Genomic DNA, 14,411 nt, shown 5'->3' with positions numbered 1-14,411 from the left:
CTCCCAGTCTGCTTCCTGTTTCACCATGTTTCACCATGTTCCTGTTAGCACATGAGTTGTGTGTCAGTGGAGATAGCTGGGCTTTTACTGCAAGAGATACAGTAAATAAGGTTGCTGGAGGTACAGGATGTCATCTGAGTGATCCAGAATTGTCCTGAGGGGCTCTGAATGAGCGTGGTATTGGATATATATTCACTGGTGATACAGCGAGCTCTGTTGCAATACATACAATACAATCAGTACAGTCAGTGAGAAGTGCACTAAGAAGAGTTACTCACAGTCCAGAACATACAAAGAACAAACCAGAGCAGTACACAAAAGAAGTATTGCACAATATAAATATAAATCTATTGCACAAGTCCCTGGCATATATTGCATAAAAACGGTTGTAAACGGGAAAGCCAGATGTAGCAGAGAGTTTACTGTTTAGTCCAAGAACAGGTCACTGTCAGTGTTGCCCCTGCCCAGACGCAAAGTGGATGAGTTGTACAGTCTTATGGCAGAAGGCAAGAATGACCTCCTGTAGCGCTCCCTGTCGCACTGCAGATGGATCAGCCGATTGCTGAACGTGCTCTTCATTTCCACAAGCATGTCATAGAGGGGATGGGAGACCTTGTTTATGATGGCCTCTAGTTTGGACACCATTCTCCTCTCAGCCACTACCTCCAGAGGGTCCAGGCCAGACCCAATGACAGAGCTTGCTCTCCTGATGAGCTTGTTCAGCCTGTTAGAATCCCCTGCTCTAATCCCAGAGCCCCAGCACACCACTGCGTAGAAAATGGCGCTCACCACCACCAACCGATAGAACATATGTAGCATCTTACTACACACATTGAAGGACCGGACCTGAGCCTCCTCAAGAAGTAGAGTCAGCTCTGGTCCTTCATGTAGATGGCCTCGGTGTTCTTGGACCATTCCAGTCTATTGTCGATGTGCGCTCCCAGGTACTTGTATGAGTCCACTATCTCCACGCCACTCTCATGGATGTAGAAGGGAGTAGGTTGGACCCTTTTCCTCCTGAAATCTATCACCAACTCCTTCGTCTTTGCCATATTCAATTGCAGGTGGTTCTCCCTATACCACTCCACAAAGCTGCTGCCCAGTCCTCTGTACTCTTCCTCCTGCCCACCCTTGATACATCCTACAATTGCAGAGAACTTTTGCAGGTGGCATGACTTTGAGTTGTACTCAAACGAAGTATAGAGGGTGAAGAGGAATGGAGAAAGAACTGTCCCCTGATGAACCCTCTGTGTTACTCACTACCTGTTCAGACGCAGAAGTTCAGAAGTCTCACAAACTGTGGTCAGCCTGTCAGATAGTCGGTGATCCATGAGATCATGGAGGCACTGACTTGCATCTCCTCCAGCTTCTTCCCTAGCAGTAAGGGCTGGATAGTGTTGAAGGCACTGGAGAAGTCGAAAAACGTAATCCTCACAGTGCTGCCAGCCTTGTCCAGGTGGGAGTAGGCCCTTTGCAGCAGGTAGATGATTGCATCTTCCACACCAACACTGGGCTGGTAGGCGAACTGTTTCCACTGGGTTTCCACTGTTCCACTGTTTCCACTGGGTTTCCAGTGATGAACTGACCAGGGGTCTCAGGTGGGACATGACCAGCCTCTCCAGTGTCCTCATGACGTGAGAAGTCAGCGCAACTGGTCTGTAGTCATTGAGGACAGAGGGGTGCCCTTTCTTTGGTACTGGGACCAGGCATGATGTCTTCCAGAGCACCGGGACTCTCTCCAAGGGCAGGCTCAGGTTGAACAGTCGTTGGAGCACTCCGCTCAGCTGATCAGCACAGGCCCTCAGACCTCTGGGACAGATGTTACCTGGGCCTGTGACCTTACCCTGGTGCAGCCTCTTCAGCTCCCTCTTCACCTGGTCAGCCGTGATGGTCAGCCTGGCCTGGGGGATGGTGCTCATAGCGCTGTAGGTGCTGCAGGTGTTAATGGCGGAGGTGTTGGAGAGTGGCAGCTGTGGGGGATGGGGTGTGAGTAGCTGTCGGGGGTTGTAGCTGAAGGCGGCTGTAATAGTGGGGGGATGGAGGAGGTGTTGGGCAGCCGCAGCTGTGAAGGCTTAGGGAGCGTGTGGCTGTGGGGGGATAGGTGTTGAGCCTCTGTTGCACCCCCAGCCTGTTTGAAGCCAGTGATCTCTCTCGTGCTGCTCCCTACGTCCCTCGCTATTCCTTTGCAGCTTGTCCTCTGCCTTCCTCCTGTAGGCGTCCTTGCTCTCTCTTAACTTCTGCTTTAGTTCCCCCTGAACACTCTTGACCTCTTCCTTATCCCCCCTCCTAAAGGCTCTCTTCTTGTCATTCAGAAGGGCCTTCAGGTCGCTGGTGATCCAGGGTTTATTATTGGAAAAGCAGTGTACGTCTTTGATGGGAATGGTGTTGTCCACACAGAAGTTAATGTAATCAGTGACATAGTCCACCATGCTGTCTATGTCGTCCCCATGTGGTTTGCACAACACATCCCAGTCGGTGGCCTCCAAAGCACCACGTAGATCCTCCAAAGCCTCCTGAGACCATCTCCTCACAGTCCTCATGGTCGCAGGTTGGCTTGTATCGTGGTGTAAGCAGGACAAGGTTGTGATCTGATTTGCCAAGGGAGGGAAGGGCTGTGGAACTATATGCATCCTTAGCATTGGCATATAAGTCCAGTGTTTTGTTTTCTCTGGTCGGGTACTTAACAAACTGGTTGAAAGTAGGCAAAGTGTTGGAAATAGAGACGTGATTAAAGTCCCCTGAAATAGCCATAAAAGCGCTAGGGTGCTTTGTTTGTAGCCTGGCTGTGACTGTGTGTATGACGTAACACGCTGCCTCTGCGTTTGCCGTGGGTGGAATGTGAACAACAACAAAGATGGCGCATGTAAACGCCCGCGGACGCAGCCCAATGGCAACCAGTTCAATGTCCAGGCTACAGGAGCTCATAAACATAAATATAAATATATATTGTACATGTTTATATTTTTATGGGGGGCACTACATTTACATACCTTCATTGAGTGGTTTTATTGCAGAGGGGACAAAAGACGTCTTCTGAATGTTTTTATTTGAATTTGTTGCCCTGTGCCGTCTCCCTGATGAGAGTGTTATGTATCGAGAGTGGAGTGGATGTGTGGAATCAGCTGTACTGTTCCTCGCTCTCCATCGGTTTTAGCACGTTAGTCTTGGAAGCACCAATGAAATACGGTTGTGAGTCCGGAAGAACACGTGTTTCTTTTCTTCTCTTTCACATGGAATAAACCTTTACTTGCTCTTAATTTAGAAATTCTTAAACTTTACAGGAAAGTGTTTTTATTTTCCTGCTTAACAGGATTCATGTAAAGATTCAAGGTTTGTTGACATTTTCAACACAGTACAGAGCTCGGATTTTGGTGATTCTATCATGTCAAGAAGCGCTGGAAATATGGGATTTTCCCAATGTTCAGAATTCAGAAATATGTGTTTCTTGCAATGATCTTGCCGGGTTGCACAGGCAATGTGTGACCATATCCAACAACATCGACAGAAACTGTAGATATAGATGTGCCTTTTTGTTTATGAAATAAACATTTACATGCCGCTCTTGTGCTTGAAACAAAGCAGTACCAAACCCACGCCAGACACCTACCACTTGAGGGCGAGGGGCGTGGGGCAGTGCTCAGGGCTGGGGTCTCCGGAATCGAGGCTTGTGGGATTGTGCCGTTGTACCCCTGAGCAAGGTAGTACACTCCGATTGCTTCAGGAGATAGACACCGGCTGTGTAAAGGGGTACCTGCCTGGCAGTTGGCTTTTACAGGTTTTAAAGGACTAAGAAAAACACAAGAAAAATACCAAGGCCTGCATCAGCATGCCTGCAGCAGGAGTGGTGTGGGTGCTGCCAGTCCATGCGTGCGTGTTGTCTGTCTGTGTGCGTGTTGTCAGTCCATGAGTGTGTGTTGTTCTCAGTCCACGTGTGGGTGATGTTGTCAGTCATTGCGTGTGTGTGCGTGTTGTCAGTCCATGAGTGTGTGTTGTTCTCAGTCCACGTGTGGGTGATGTTGTCAGTCATTGCGTGTGTGTGCGTGTTGTCAGTCCATGAGTGTGTGTTGTTATCAGTTCTTGTGTGTGTGTGCTGTGAACCCTGACCCTGAGAGTGTGTCTCCCTCCTGCAGGTGGGGAGGTGCAGCAGGTGACGTACTGTCCAGAGGAGGCGCTGCTTCTTGCCCTGAAGGACTGGATGCAGGAGATGAGTAAGCCGTTACAGCCAGGTATGCCCTTTGCAGGAGGCTGCGTCTGTATGGAGACAGGGGTCAGGGAGTAATTATTACCTGACTGTAACTGCTGGACCATTGCTGCTCACTCAGCAGGGTCTTGTGAATTCTTGCTAGAGGAGATGGGCTGGATAGTGTGATTGCATACACTGTATCAGACACACTGGCGTCAGTAATGTACCCAGAATCTCATCGTGCACATGGGGTAATGTGAAAATCCCTAAAAACATGCTCCTCCCTCATCAGCAGCAGAAAGAAACGGAATTGCAGTGTTGAGTCTTTCCCAGCCTGCTCTGTGCCATGTGAGCTCACTGTCATGTGTCCCATTTACGCCTCTCGGCAGGCCCAGTGGAGGCTTGGCAGGCTGGTTCAATTCCAGCCCTTCCAGGCCGTTCCGCAGCTGGATTCTTACAGCTGTGATTTCTGGCTGCTAATTAGCTGGTTGTGTCGGCTCCTTGCAGTGGAAGGAGCTGGAGGGGGAGGGAGCTTGGGTATTTGATCTGGTGTCTGGAGTCGTCTTCACAGGACAGGGGGCCAGTGGGAACCTCCTGCTCCTGCTTATTGATCCCACAGTTACCTCAGGCCATTTCTCTTCAGGATCCGGGCGATTCACCTCCTCTAGGATGGAAGTGGAGCAAATATATTGACACGTTTTGAAGGTTATAGTGTTAGGGTTTTTATGTGTGTTGTGGAGTGTTTGGAATCATTACTGGAATAAGTTATCTGAACATGCAGGTCTGCTTCCTTCACCAAACTGCTTCAAGGTCAGTTTAAGTACTAAAGGGATTGAAACCAACAACAGTAATTGATCTGCTCTTAACAAGGCTGTCAAGGGACAAAGTGATCAACTTCAAGAACTTCATAGGATGAAAACCTGAGCCTGAGATCAATCACCTGTCACGAGGCTGTAATGTCTATAAAGAGGGAGGAAACCTAGCAGTGTGTTTCTGTAAGTCTGCACAAGGCCGTCTCACTCCTCTGCTGAAGGTATGACCACAACAGGATTGTTCGACATCTTGTTCCTTACTCCTGCTGGAGTCCTGCTAACAAAGGACTCTCGGCCCACAGTGCTCCCTGCCTGGGGATCTGCACAGCATGAAGAACCAGAGGCTGAAAGTGGTTCATCATCACCCCTGACAGGAGTTCGGCGATTGAGTGCACCTTCAGCAGAGGTGAATTAACAAGCAATGCGCTGCAAACTTGTGCCCCCAGATCTGTTCTTTCAGGCTGGTCCCGTAGGTTGTTCACACTGTTTATGTCTCTCAAATTTAGAGCTGTCAGCTGCTGTTCTTTCTGACTCACCAGCTCTAGGAGAGATACAGATGACAGTACAACATGCGTCGTTGAGCACTACAGCTGACAGGCTTTGCTGTGGAGAAATGCTGTACATGCTGTGCTTTCAGTCTCAGTCATTCCTGACAATGTCAAGGGAGACTCGACTCTTGAACATCACCTTCTGTTTTAGAAAGCCTGCATTTTAATTTTGCAATTTCTTTTTTCTTTTTTTTCCCCCTGGCAGGTCGTCAGTGCCGCCCCGCTGGGCTCAAATCTTCAGAATCTGACTCGGATCTGAAGAACTCAGAGAGTGCAGTTCAAGACCCCGCCACCAGGGGGAGCAATCACACATCAGCACAGGACAATCTGCAGGGGGGCAGCCTTCTCCCTGCTGCCCCTCCCAGCACTGCTGGGATCGCAACGGACAAGGGGCAAGGGGAGCAGGAGCTGGTTGTCGCCCCGCGGAGTGAAGACCGGGGCCTCAGGCTGAACGTGCCCCACGGAGAAATGGAGGGAGAGGAGGGGGAGAGAGAGGTCCAGGACACACCTGCCGGCAAAGAGCTCCCCCTCGTGCGCACGCAGTCCCAGGAGAAGGGGAAGGGGGGGGGTGCGGCAGTGGGGAGGGCCCCACTGAGCGAGGAGGAGGTCAAGCTGCTGGTGGGGCTGTACTACCTGCCCCACGAGCACGGCCCCCCCGCACAGCGCCTCCTGCAGGACCTGGCCTGGCTCAAAGCCCACAGCCACTGTGTCAGCGCCAACGGCAAGAAGGGGGAGCCACAGAAGGTCAGGCCTGCCTGAGACGCCGGGGGTCACGTTCGGGTCACGGGGGCACTGTGAGGGAGGGCTGTCATCAAGGTCGCTGAGACATGGAGACATGGGGCCAGAGGCAGTGTGATGCATCGCAATACAGTCTCTGATTCTGTGGGCATTTGTGCCCCTCTGATGTCACATGCATGGCGATTGCTATTTCGATATCTTAAACTTGGCATTTTTAGGTCACAGGTCATGTTTAGGCCAGAGCTGGTGCAGAATGGCCTCTGTGTCTCCCAGATAGGGCTGCTGGTGCAGAATGGCCACTGTGTGTCTCCCAGATAGGGCTGCTGGTGCAGAATGATCACTGTGTGTCACCCAGATAGGGCTGCTGGTGCAGAATGATCACTGTGTGTCTCCCAGATAGGGCTGCTGGTGCAGAATGATCACTGTGTGTCTCCCAGATAGGGCTGCTGGTGCAGAATGATCACTGTGTGTCTCCCAGATAGGGCTGCTGGTGCAGAATGATCACTGTTTGTCTCCCAGATAGGGCTGCTGGAGCAGAATGGCCACTGTGTGTCTCCCAGATAGGGCTGCTGGTGCAGAATGATCACTGTGTGTCTCCCAGATAGGGCTGCTGGAGCAGAATGGCCACTGTGTGTCTCCCAGATAGGGCTGCTGGTGCAGAATGATCACTGTGTGTCTCCCAGGTAGGGCTGCACCTCAGGAGTCGATGATGTGGGTCCCCTCCTAAATGTGAAGCTCTAGGTGATAAACCTGGTGACAAAAAGAAAGATAAAACTCATGGCGTTCTATATGGCGGTCTGTCCCTGGCATGTGTGCTTTTGTGATTTTTCCGCCCGCTGTAACGCTGCGTGTTTGTGCGTGCGGTCGCGCAGGTGGAGGAGTGGCGCCTGCGGGCCGGCCGGTTCCAGCAGGACTGCGACAGGATCGCGCGGCTGCATGGCAGCGTGGTCAACTGCACCAACCGCGCCGTCCTCTACGACCTCTACCCCTACGTCTGGGATCTGAGGAACACTGTGCTGGTGACCAAGGCGTTCGTCAGCTGGCTGGGTGAGTGACCTTGGCTCTGTGTGCCAGGGAGGCCGGGAGCTCTTACTCCCACTGGGCACAGTGCTGGGCTTCAGGCGAAGTGTTAGAGGGGCAGCAGGGTGGAGCAGAGAGTGTGGTTCTGGATTTCTGCAAGGTTGCAGGTTCAAACCCCAGGTGTAACACAGCTTTTGTACACTTGAGTGAGGAACCAGGGCGGGGCGGTGGCTCTGTGGCTGAGGATCTGCGCCTGCGGCTGGGAGGTTGCCGGTTCGTATCTTGCATCCAGCAGAGGAATCCTACTCTGTTGGGCCCCTGAGCAAGGCCCTTCACCCCAGCTGCTCCAGGGGAGCCGTATAAATGGCTGACCCTGCGCTCTGACCCCAAGCTTCTCTCCCTGTCTGTGTGTCTCATGGAGAGCAAGCTGGGGTCTGTGAAAAGACAAATTCCTAATGCAAGAAATTGTATATGGGCAATAAAGTGATCTCTCTCTCTAAACTGGGTGTTGCTTTGGATAAAAGCCTCAGCTGATCAATAGGCAGTGAGTAGTTAGAGACATGGCACCTCCCACTGGCAAGCTCTACACATCTAGAAAAGGAATTGCCATAAAACAATTCAAAATGAACACATTTCTGACTGACTGTATTTTTAGAAAATGGGAATATTGAAGCAAAGAGTATTCAGCCTTTTTTAGAAACTCGTTTCTGCTCAATGGCAATGGCTGTGGTCTGTGAGGTGTTACCCTGTTTGTGCGGGAGCAGGGTCCCAGGTGCAGGACTCTGAGTATCGGGGTGCCTTGGGTTCCCCCGGCCGGTATGTCAGTGTTTCACCGTCGCTGTGCTCTCCTCTTTCAGACGGCCGGGTGCTGAATGACAACTATCCTTTTGGCTCCTGGAGGAACTGCTTTTACTGTACGTTAGAAGAAAAGGAAGGGAAGGAGACTTTTACTAAACACCCTGCTTGCCTCTAGATACAGTCCTGTCGTTTGTAGTCTGAGAAAGCTGTTCACGGCAGGTTCACTAGCGTTCCCGATGAATGTGGTCTCCACTTCCTCGGGTTTCAGTTCGTTTTCAGTCACATACTGTTGGTCTGCAATCTACAGTGCCCTGTGCACACATACCTTGGTCTTATCTGTTCTATAATATTCATTATTATTTCAGACTACTCATGTATTTAGGCGTCAAGTTCTCAAGCCAAGAGGAGGTAATGTCAGACTGAGCACATGTGGCCCCTGCTGGAACCACCTCACTCATCATTATTGATAGATTGCATTTCATTAGCTGGCTATCAAGTGATGCTTTGGGACAGTGGCGTGAGTGCATGCCTATCACCCAGAAGATCTTGGGTTCAATTACTGGTCAGGGTACAAGTTTTATTCTAACAAATAAAGACTCCTTCTCTAAAAATAAAATAGTAAAAAATATGAGACGTTATTGACAATGTCTTAGAGTCTTAGACTTAACAAGACAAATATTTATTGACAATAAGGGACACAGTTATATGAAACACAACAATACATGACATACACCAGCTTCACTATAATACACATGTAAAGATGAGTTTCAGAAGCCTGCTTCACACAGACCCAGAAACCCAGGGCTGCCAACTCTAGCCCTGTTATCTAAATATAGTACAAAACACCTTAACAGGCAAGAGAGAAAAACTTGCATCCTACAAATCACTCTTCCAATAACATGGATTCCCAAATATGACAGGAATCAATCACCCCATTCTAAAGAAGCATCACAAAACCTGGAAAGAAGATTTGTAGTCTGTGGACTCCACAATATAAGAAATCAGAATGTGCTTAAAATAATTTTTCTAGCTAGAATCTGGAGGTAGAAGGTGATGATGATGATGTTCCCTCTGCTCTCTCATTGTCCGCAAGAGCTGCAGCTCTATTGAGTTTCCTCTCCTCCCCCAGTAGGACAGGAAGCAGTTCTGATTCTGCTAGGTTTAGGAATTCTGGGTTTTAGATTTGTTATATTTGGGAAGAATGTTGTCTAATTCCAGAGTAATTGTCACAGTGCAGCAGAGAGCGCATCCTTGTCTCTGTTTCTCAGAAAGGAAAAGGACAGAAGAGAGCAATAAATCCACACTTAAAAAAACAGTGTCCAGAACTCCTACCACCACCTGGCCCTGCTGAGCCAGGAGCTGAGCCCAGAGATGAGCCCCCTCAGCCAGCTGGTCCTGAAGCGCACTGACACCAACCAGCCTCAGGACAGCACAGCTACAGCAACACAAGACACACAGCACTAACTCACCCACTGACACGCACACGCACACGCACACAAGAGCTGAGCCCAGAGATGAGCCCCCTCAGCCAGCTGGTCCTGAAGTGCACTGACACCGACCAGCCTCAGGACAGTACAGCTACAGCAACACAAGACACACAGCACTGCCTCACACACACACAAGAGAATCAAACTCAACCCACATCACAGAACAAGCCAAACAGCACTGCCTCAACTGCTGGGACAAACAACACACACTGAACAAGACCGCTTCCCCCACTGGGGCGCACACACAAATACAACACACACTGAACAACACTGCCTCACCCACTAGGACACACACACAAACACACACTAAACAACACTGCCTCACCCACTGGAACCATACTGAACAGCACTACCATAAGATCATCTGTGGTTACTTGCCTAAGTCCACAAAAAACTTTTTACCTTACATGGTTTTTGTTCTAATATCATAAGAGTATGTTTGGACTTACCTGACACTAAAATAACTATAAATAAGAAAATATTTATATCCAGTACTTTTGGAAAGCACTGTAGCTTTCTTCAAATATCTGCAGAACAAGAAAGTAGTCTGTCTGGGAAAGGGATGTGTTTATAACCTCCAGGTGCCTGTAGCCTGGGGGCTGGCTTTCCTATTGAAGTTCTGGGTCCTTAGTTGACCAGGCCTGTCTTAACAGGGTGTCGCACCAATGCTTCAGTGGATCTGCTGGGGGTGGAATCAGAGCCCTGGGTCTTCAAAGGAGGTCTCTCTGGGGAATTCCAGGTAAGACCTGTGATCACAGCACCTTCTGCAGGACTGGAGAGGAACTGCACCCACCTTCTCTTCATCACCTGGGACTGTGCAGGAGACTGAGGACAAGGGGCTTTACTGTCACAGCAGCTCCACCCTAAACAGTGAATGTTGATCATTCTAGTTCCACACAGCTGATGCTTAAGAAGGCAGTAAATAGTTTTGAAGATGCTACCTACGTAGCTTGGCTGACTTCCTTTATTGTCCCAGATGGGAAGTTTGTTTTGCAGGAAGCTAGAAAGACATACAAGCTACATAATACATCATGAATACATTAACAAATAAAAAAACATACATTCATAAGATCAATGTGCATGCATTAAAGGAATTACAGTACATATATGCATGAGGTGAATGTGTGACATATGATATAGTATTTATCTGGTTTTCTCTGAATTGTGAATGGCATAGTGGTTAGCACTCCTTCCTTATAGTTCCAATTCAAGGGTACCATTTCTGCGGAGTTTGCATGTTCTCTCAGGTTACTGCCAGGTGCTGCAGTTTCCTTTTGTATCCAAAAGAGAGACAGGCCACTCTGATTTGTCCCTTTCCAAGAGAAATTTCATCTCTGGGATTTGTTGTCAGGACCGGCAGTTTTTTCCATAACTTTCAGTCCCCAGCCTGAGATCTTGCCCCTAGCTTGATCTAAAGAGTCACTCTAACCCTTTGCCTTAACACTGGCAGGCTGATCTTACGTCTTTAAGCTTTATTTATATCTGTGTTGTTTCAGTAAGGAATCTCCAAAGCCATCCTCTTATTCTGTAGGTGAAACCTCAAGTTTCTTAAAAAATGAAAAAATATTCTGATCTATATAATCTTATTATAGGATTAATTATTGAATGTAGTGTAACTGATCCTAGGTCTTGTGTGCAGGAGGCCAGTGGCAGTCCTCTGTGAATTGTGCAGTACCTGTGTGTGTTCCAGATGCTGCTCCCAACAGGGACCAACAACGATCTGTTCAGCCACCCACCTCCACTCTTTCCCAGCTCCAGGCTTTACAACATCCGCCCGTACCAGACCAAAGACAAGGTGAGCCCACACAGGCACAGAACCTGCAGACACGAGACGCTCCACTCACGTAAGCAACGCGACCTCGAGCGAGACAGGGCAGGAACACACCCACTCCCACACCCACCGTTGCACAAATACATTGTCCTGAGAAAGTATTTGGCCCCTGTCTGATTTTCTCAATATTTGCACATTTTTCACAGTGAAATGTGGTCAGATCTTTTTGGGGGCTGTAGTATAAAGAGAAAAGTCTGAGAAATAAATGACACCAAAGTTGCTTTTTTCATGTGTTTGGTGTGCAAGGTAATCAGACATGTAATCTTCAGGTGTGAAGACGTCATTGCCCCCCTCCAGTAAACCCCATTAAGGGGATAATTAGGGTCAGCAATTTGAATACTCTGGTTAAGAATCAGGCCCGATTTGGGTAAGTCCTGCCCAGTATAAATCTGAGTAAGTTTGGCTCTTACTATCGGAGTGAAGCTATAAGCACATAGATTTTAGAGGCACATCATGCCTTAAATAAAAATAAAAGCCTGAAAACCTCTGGAAGTAAGTTGTTGATGTCTGTCAGTCTGGAAAGGGATACAAAGCCATTTCTAAGGCTCTGGGGCATCACTGATCCTCAGTCAGAGCCATATTGTCCAAATGAAAAAAAAGTGTGGGACAGTAGTGAATCTTCCCAGGAGTTTCCGTCCAGTGAAAATCTCTCCAAGAGCAAGACATAAAATTGTTCAGGATGTCACAAAGAACTGTAGAATAACTTCTAGGGATTTGCAGGCCTCTCTTGCCTTGGCTAAGCTCAGTGTCTGTGACTCCACCTTCAGAAGGACACTGGGCAAACATGGGAGAACAGCAAGGCAGAAGTCACTGCTCACGGAGAACATGAGTGCTCACCTCAAGTTCGCCAAAATGCACCGGGATGATCCTCAAGAGTTATGGAAGAGTGTTCTGTGGACAGGTGATGTAATGTCTGACGAAAAACAAACACTGTATTCCACTGTAAGAACCTCATACCAGCGGTCAAGCATGGTGGTGGTAGTGTCATGGCTCAAGCACGATGTGCCATCATTGAAGGAGCCATGAGGTCTGCTCTGGATCAGAGAATTCTACAGCAGAATGTCTGGCCATCCGTCCAGGAGCTGAAGCACAGCTGGGTCCGGCAGCAAGACAATGATCCAAAACACTCAAGCAAGTCTACATCAGCATGGCTGAAGAACTAGACATTTGAAGTGTAGAAACATTAAAATGTCAGAGTCCGGGTGTTGGTGAAAGAAGAGCTGTTTATTCGTATGCATACAGGAGATCAGCTTGTAAAAGCTAGTCTCTCCGAAAGATTCGGCTCAGCTTCGGTTACGATGATTATGCAGCGACGACATCGACTTCGAGAACCAAGCCCTCAAAATGTGCTCCTTTCTCATCAACAGAGGATACCCCAGCAGTGTTATTGACAGGGCCCTTGCCCGAGCCAAAAAAAACCCTCGGACCATCAACCCGATCAGGAACTCCCGCCGTAACAACCACATTCCTTTGGTGCTTTCCTACCACCCCAACACACTTCCTATCCCCAGGGCTATTAATGACAACTTTTCCATCCTACAGGGTGATCCCTCCATTGGGGCCCTCTTTTCTGACTGCCCCATCATCTCATATCGCCGAGCACCTAATCTGCGTAACCTCCTTGTTCACAACTCCCTTGACCGCCCTCAGAACCATCCACACCAGGCACTTTCCCTTGCAACAGAGCTCTCTGTATCACCTGCAAGTACACATCTAACACCACACTCATTCAAGGCCCCTCAGGACAATTCTGCATCTCCCAGAGGGCATCTTGTACCTCCAGCAACCTTATTTACTGTATCTCTTGCAGTAAACGCCTAGCCATCTACATTGGAGAAACAGGAAGGAGACACCTTCAGAGAACATGTCAGGGCTGTGAAGATTAAAGATCTCTCCAAGCCCATTATTTCTCATTTCACCTCTGACGGCCACAACCACTTTAATCTCTCCGCCTGTGTTCTCAAAGATCGTTTTCCGAAATCATACATCAGAAAGACCACTGAAACCAAACTTATCCTGCAGCTAGGATTACACATTCTCCCTTCTCTTAATGACAGACTACTGTTCTTTTAAATTTTCTCCATTCATTGGAAGTTTCATTTCACACCTCTCTGCACCCATTCTGACTTCACACCTCTTGATTGGCCTCTCTTTCTGTCCCCTGCTCCCGCCTCTCACTCCTCCTCCCTCCCATCCTTTGTCCTCCTGCTACATTACCTTTGCCTACTGCCCTGTCTCTCTCACACCTGAAGAAGGCTCCACGGCCGAAACTTTGTGTTTTCTTTCTTCTTTTTTTCAGCATGGAATAAACCTATTACTTGTTCCTCTCCGAAAGATGTTGCTCAGCGCTTTTTATACATAGTAACAGACAAACTTCCTACCTTTAACATAGATTACCTAATCCCTAAAATGAACCATTAGTTCTTAGTCAAGCTTTGATAACGGAAAACAACTCCTTTTTGAGACTTTCGTTATTGCTTACATTTGCAAAACAAGACATTCTACTTCCTTTTTTTACTGTATTTAAGACATGAGTTTCCACTGACCTATAGATACCCCCCTCGTATATTCCCATTTGCCAGTGTTATAAGCAGTTAGAAAGCTAAAAGATAAGCAGTTTGTTAGTTTTTATAAAATTTATAACATTCCCTCAAGAGTTTTTGAATGGCCTTGTCAAAGTCCAGACCTAAATGTTGTGGCAAGGATGTGAAACGAGCAGTTCATGCTAAAAAACCCACAAATGTGTTTGTCTAAATTCCTCTACAACACCGTGAGAGACTGATCAATAACTTACTACAGGAAACATCTGGTTGCAGTTATTGCTGCTAAAAATGGAGTAACCAGTTATTGAGTCCAAGGGGACATTTACTTTTTCACATGATGTATTGGGATCTGCATAATTATTTTTTATAGATAAATGAAATAAGTATCAATATTTTGTGTTAGTTGTTCACTCAGGTTCCTTTAATGTAATATTAGATTTTGGTTGGTCTG

The 14,411-nt window shown here is 48.1% G+C and overlaps 1 protein-coding gene across 1 annotated transcript in view; it reads left to right on the top strand.

Annotated features, from left to right (window-relative positions):
• Positions 1-14,411, top strand: part of LOC148679028 (protein O-GlcNAcase) — a 35,734-nt gene that overhangs the window by 14,029 nt on the left and 7,294 nt on the right. The window contains exons 8-13 of the mRNA XM_088638905.1: positions 4,131-4,226; positions 5,749-6,287; positions 7,154-7,328; positions 8,159-8,215; positions 10,240-10,325; positions 11,277-11,381. Of these exons, the coding sequence (XP_088495031.1) occupies positions 4,131-4,226; positions 5,749-6,287; positions 7,154-7,328; positions 8,159-8,215; positions 10,240-10,325; positions 11,277-11,381 (1,058 nt within the window). The remainder of the gene's footprint in view (positions 1-4,130; positions 4,227-5,748; positions 6,288-7,153; positions 7,329-8,158; positions 8,216-10,239; positions 10,326-11,276; positions 11,382-14,411) is intronic.

The sequence above is a fragment of the Lepisosteus platostomus genome, chromosome 1 (genome assembly GCF_059453375.1).
Source record: "Lepisosteus platostomus isolate fLepPlt1 chromosome 1, fLepPlt1.hap1, whole genome shotgun sequence".
NCBI classification, from domain to species: Eukaryota; Metazoa; Chordata; class Actinopteri; order Semionotiformes; family Lepisosteidae; genus Lepisosteus; species Lepisosteus platostomus.
This window is presented reverse-complemented; position numbering and strand designations above follow the sequence as displayed.